Source organism: Colobus angolensis, unplaced genomic scaffold, assembly GCF_000951035.1.
Source record: "Colobus angolensis palliatus isolate OR3802 unplaced genomic scaffold, Cang.pa_1.0 Scaffold84, whole genome shotgun sequence".
Classification (NCBI taxonomy): Eukaryota; Metazoa; Chordata; class Mammalia; order Primates; family Cercopithecidae; genus Colobus; species Colobus angolensis.
This window is the reverse complement of record NW_012122265.1, coordinates 517590-523213: the sequence shown is the minus strand read 5'-3', so window position 1 is coordinate 523213 and position 5624 is coordinate 517590. Positions and strand designations below refer to the sequence as shown.

The 5624-nt window shown below is 51.7% G+C and overlaps 1 protein-coding gene across 1 annotated transcript in view; it reads left to right on the top strand.

Moving 5' to 3' along the window:
• Positions 1–5624, top strand: part of DEAF1 (DEAF1 transcription factor) — a 75440-nt gene that overhangs the window by 40705 nt on the left and 29111 nt on the right. Inside the window, exon 11 of the mRNA XM_011930140.1 lies at positions 264–511. Coding sequence (XP_011785530.1) covers positions 264–511 — 248 coding nt within the window. The remainder of the gene's footprint in view (positions 1–263; positions 512–5624) is intronic.

Sequence of the window (5624 nt, the reverse complement as noted above, 5' to 3'; positions counted from 1 at the left end):
GGCCTCCCAGAGTGCTGGGATTACAGGCTTGAGACACCGCGCCCGGCCAATTTTTTGCATTTTTTTAGCAGAGACTGGGTTTCACTGTGTTAGCCAGGGTGGTCTCAATCTGCTGACCTCATGATCCGCCCGCCTTGGCTTCCCAAAGTGCTGGGATGACAGGCGTGAGCCACCGCACCCAGCTGAGAATTTTTAACGGAGGCCATTTTGAAGCTAGGAAATTGATTCATTTCTTGGTTTATTTTGCTTTCCAAATGCTCTAGTGTTGACATCCCTGCCTGCGCTTGCCGTCCCACCCCCGACTCCCACCAAAGCGGCACCTCCCGCTTTGGTCAATGGGCTGGAGCTGTCAGAGCCGCGGAGCTGGCTGTACCTGGAGGAGATGGTCAACTCCTTGCTCACCACCGCGCAGCAGCTGAAGACGCTGTTTGAGCAAGCCAAACATGCCAGCACCTACCGAGAAGCTGCCGCAAACCAGGCCAAGATCCACGCTGACGCAGAGCGGAAGGAGGTAACCTTGGAATAAATGGGTAGACACGACCTGTGCTGAGTCCCCCAGGCCACCCTGGCGCCTGTGCCCAGCCGTGTAAGACCCACCTCGGCCCACAAGGCCCCTGCCCCACCTTTCTGGAAAAGGGAACTGTGGAGAGTCATTTACAAATGAAGCTTTTCCTACAGAAAAGTGACAGCTATTAGTGTCAAGGTGGTTTTGGTTTTGTAAAGAAGGTTTCCTTGTTTCGGAAAGGGAAACGATTTTATGCACATCAGCCATTCTGAATACTCAGCTTTTCTAGACATTATTCATACTTCAGGGTGTCTTCCCCTAGTGAAATGTGCTTATATTTTATGACATTTGGAGAACATCATCTGTTGAGTCTCTGAGTATCAGTGACTGGCAGGGCGAATGCTCAGCGCCTTCCTGGTGCCGAGCTCCCTCCATCTGCTGTTACAAAGCCCTGCCAGCTTCTGGCACGTTCTTCAGAAGGCGGCTCCTGTGCGTGGTGGGAGGCTCCCAGGCGTCGTGCCCATGTTTTCTGCAGCTTCCTCTTACTGCAGCACAAGCAAAAGGTCACTTAGGCCCCTTCAACTTCTTTTCATATGAAGTCTCTACTTCATATGAACCCTTTACTTAGATTGAAGACTTTTAGGTAATGTAAAGGTTTGGGTGGGTGACATGAAGAGAGAGAAATTACTAGAGCCCGAGTAAGCTGGAGAGAGGATTTCACTTTGTCACCCAGGCTGGAGTACGGAGATGTGACCTCGGCTCACTGCAGCCTCAAGTTCCCAAGCTCAAGCAGTCCTCCCGCCTCAGCCCCCCAAGTAGCTGGGACTGTGGGCATGTGCCACCATGCTTGGCTGATTTTTGTATTTTTCGTGGAGAGAGGGTCTCGCTGTGCTGCCAGGCTGATCTCCAACTCCTGAGCTCAAGCCATGCACCCACCTCAGCCTCCCAAAGTGCTGGGAGTACAGGCGTGAACCACTGTGCCCGGCCAAAATGTTCCGTTAATTAATTAGCTGGATCACTTGATCCCAGGGGATAGAGGCTACAGTGAGCCGTGATCACACCACTGTGCTCCAGCCTCGGCAACAGAAGGAGACCCCGTCTCAAAAAATCAAAAAGATGTGTTTTATGGTCATGTATATATACTCTTTGTGGTGAATATTACGTATACCCTTGAAAAGAGTTTTATTCAGTCATTGGTTTTCGTTTTCGGTAACGTCATTAGGTCATGGTGGTTCATAGTGTGGTTGAAATCTTGTTTTCCTTCAACCTAAAGATGCACTTTTAGCATTTCTTCTCATACCGGCCTGTTGGCCAGGAATTCTCTGCTTTTGTTTATCTGTAATGTCCCGCTTTCACCTTTATTTTTGAGGGACATTTTTGAGTGACGTGGAATTCTGGGTTGTCACTTACATACATACATACATATATATATATATTTTTTTTTTTCTTTTTTTTAAAATTTTTTTAGACAAGTCTCACTCTTGTTTTCCAGGTTGGAGTGCAGTGGCGCAATCTTGGCTCACCGCAACCTCTGCTTCCCGGGTTCAAGCAGTTCCCCTGCCTCAGCCTCCCGAGTAGCTGGGACTATAGGTGTGCGCCACCACACCCAGCTAATTTTTGTATTTTTGGTAGAGATGGGGGTTTCGCCGTGTTGCTCAGCCTGGTTTGAACTCCTGGGTTCAAGTGATCCACTCGCCTGGGCCTCCCAAAGTGCTGGGATTACAGGCATGAGCTAACACACTGGCCTATTTATTTATTTATTTATTATTTTTTGAGACAGAGTCTTGCTCTGTCACCAGGCTGGAGTGTAGTGGCCCCATCTTGGCTCACTGCAACCTCCAGCTCCTGGGTTCAAGTGATTCTCCTGCCTCAGCCTCCTGAGTAGCTGGGATCACAGGCACACACCACCATGCCTGGCTAATTTTTTGTATTTTTTTTTATCAGAGGCGAGGTTTTGCCATGTTGGCCAGACCGGCCTTGAACTCCTGACCGACCTCAGGTGTTTCACCCACCTCGGCCTCCCAAAGTGCTGGGATTACCGGCGTGAGCCACTGCGCCTGGTCTCAGGATCTACTTCTTTTGGCTAATTTTTCCCTTCACCGTGGTTCCTGTTATCCCTTCTTCACACGTCTAGTACTTCCTGATTGTCTGTTGGAATTTTAGTTGATACACTGTTAACATGGTGGAGTTTATATGGTAGAGACTCTGAATTCTGTTGGATTCTGTTGTCTTCCCCTGAAGAGTGTGGGCTTTGTTCTCGCAGCCTAAATTCCCGCCGATCACCCTGAAGAGGCTCAGTGTTTATGCTGTTAGGGCAGCTCTGACTGGCTTTTGCTTCTTCCTGACACATCCTTAGTCTTGGATCTGCGAAGGTGTGGTTTTTCTGGATGTTCCTGGGAAGCCTGTGGTGTTTTTAAGCCTCTAACTTGTGAAGTTTGAAACTCCAGACTCTCGGGTGGTGAGCAGCAGCCACCGTCTCAACTCAGTGTTCTCCGTCTTCCAGCCGTCCGTTTCTGCTGGGCCCTGGGAGTCTTCCCCACACACTGCGTCAGCAGCTCAGGGTCAGACAAGTACGTGGGGAGCATTTATGTGCTGGATGGGGATGTCTTCTCTCTGTGCCTGCTTCTTTCTGGGGTTTCTCCCCTCATTTTCCAGGGACTTCGTCAGCTCCGGCCAGGGTGACTGCAGCCCCCTACCACTTTGTGGCCACCCACGTCTGGTGGCCTGGGGCGGCCTCTGGGAGAAGCCATCCTGGCTCCATCTCCTTGCTGCGTCACCTGTCCCTGCTGCCTCACCTGTCCCTGCTGCCTCACCTGTCCCTGCTGCGTCACCTGTCCCTGCTGCGTCACCTGTCCCTGCTGCGCCACCTGTCCCTGCTGCCTCACCTGTCCCTGCTGCCTCACCTGTCCCTGCTGCCTCACCTGTCCCTGCTGCCTCACCTGTGCCTGCTACGTCACCTGTCCGCCTCTCTCCCCTGCCCATTTGGCAGTCAGAGTGTCTGATGCTGCTGGATCAGCTGGGTCCCCGCCCTGAAAGGCTGGGCTTTGAATTTTATTTGTAATTTTATGTACTTCTGTGAAAGAAATGTGACATGAAATCCCTTTTCCTTAAAATCCCATTTGGTAGACTGCTAAGCCTTTTAAAAAGTTAGAAAGGGCGGCCCCTTTCTCGGCTGGAAGCAGCTGTTGCAGTGAACATCCCATGCTTCTGAAAATGTCAGGAGTTAGAAATGTCAGGAGGTGTTAGAAGCATTGTGTGCCCTTTCTCTCAAGCTGTATATCGGACGTGTCATTTGTAAAGCCATTAGTTGAATCGCTGAGTCAGGACTTAGAGGGACCGAGTGTGACGCCCTGTCTTCTCTCTTCCTCCTCTCAGTGCCATGGCTTGGGGTGGACGCTGCTTCACACTCCTGCATGGTGGCCCAGACACAGTGGATTTCATTTTCTTTTCTTTTTTTTTCTTTTTTCTGGTGGCTACAAAAGTGAACTTTTTTTTTTCTCTCTCTCTCTCTTTTTCTTTTTTTTTTTTGAGATGGAGTCTCACTCTGTCGCCCAGGCTGGAGTGCAGTGGCCGGTTCTCAGCTCACTGCAAGCTCCGCCTCCCGCGTTTATGCCATTCTCCTGCCTCAGCCTCCCGAGTAGCTGGGACTACAGGCGCCCGCCACCTCGCCCGGCTAGCTTTTTGTATTTTTTAGTAGAGACGGGGTTTCACCGTATTAGCCAGGATGGTCTCGATCTCCTGACCTCGTGATCCGCCTGTCTCAGCCTCCCAAAGTGCTGGGATTACAGGCTCGAGCCACCGCACCCGGCTTCTCTCTCTTTTTCTTGAGACAGAGTCTTGCTCTGTTGCCCAGGCTGGAGTACAATGGCGTGATCTCAGCTCACTGCAACCTCCACCTCCTGGGTTCAAGCGATTCTTCTGCCTCAGCCTCCTGAGTAGCTGGGATTACAGGCATGTGCCACCATGCCTGGATGCTTTTGTATTTTTACTAGAGACGGGATTTCTTCATGTTGGTCAGCTGGTCTCGAACGCCCAACCTCACGTGATCCGCCCTCCTCAGCTTCCCAAAGTGCTGGGATTATAAGGCGTGAGCTACTGCACCCAGCCCTGTTTTGTCCCTTTTCTTGAGACATCTTAAGTAAATGAACTTACAACTTGGGGAAGCCATGCTAGCAGACAGGACCACAGTGCTTCCTGTGATGGGGCCATTTCCTAGAGTCCAGCAAACCAGACCTTTGCAAGAAAAACCGCTGAGGAGATGGAGGAGGAAAGGTCAAAAGCCTGATATTCACTCCAGAGGCGTCTTTTTTTTTTTTTTTTGATGAGTCTTGCTCTGCCGCCCAGGCTGGAATGCAATGGCAGGATCTCAGCTCACTGCAACCTCCACCTCCCGGGTTCAAGCGATTCTCCTGCCTCAGTCTCCCAAGTGGTTGGAATTACAGGTGCGCACCAGCACGCCTGGCTAATTTTTGTTTTTAGTAGAGATGGGGTTTCGCCATATTGGCCAGGCTGGTTTTGAACTCCTGACCTCAAGTGATCCACCCTCCTTGGCCTCCCAAAGTGCTGGGATGACAGACGTAAGCCACCATGCCCAGTTAAGTTTTGTGTTTTTTATAGAGACAGGATCTCGCTATGTTGCCCAGGCTGGTCCTGAACACCTGGTCTCAAGAAATTCGCCCAGTCAGCTTCCCAGAGTCTGGGACTCTAGGCATGAGCCCCTGCTCTTGGCCCCCAGGCCAGTAGTGAAGAACAAGATATCATCCCTTTCAGAGCATCAGGACGGCGGTTGTGCTCAGGGAGGCTGGGAACGGGCATTGTGCTCTGGGGGTGCGGCAGGCTCACTTGACTGGAAGAGAATTTCATGGTGCCGCTGCCCCCTGCTGTCCTGCTGACGACTCTGCTCTCCTGCTGATCCCTCTGCTGTCCTGCTGACCCCTCTGCTGCCTGCTGACCCCTCGGCTGTCCTGCTGACCGCTCTGCTGTCCTGCTGACCCCTCTGCTGTCCTGCTGACCCCTCTGCTGCCTACTGACCCCTCTGCTCTCCTGCTGACCCCTCTGCTGCCTACTGACCCCTCTGCTGTCCTGCTGACCGCTCTGCTCTCCTGCTGACCCCTCTGCT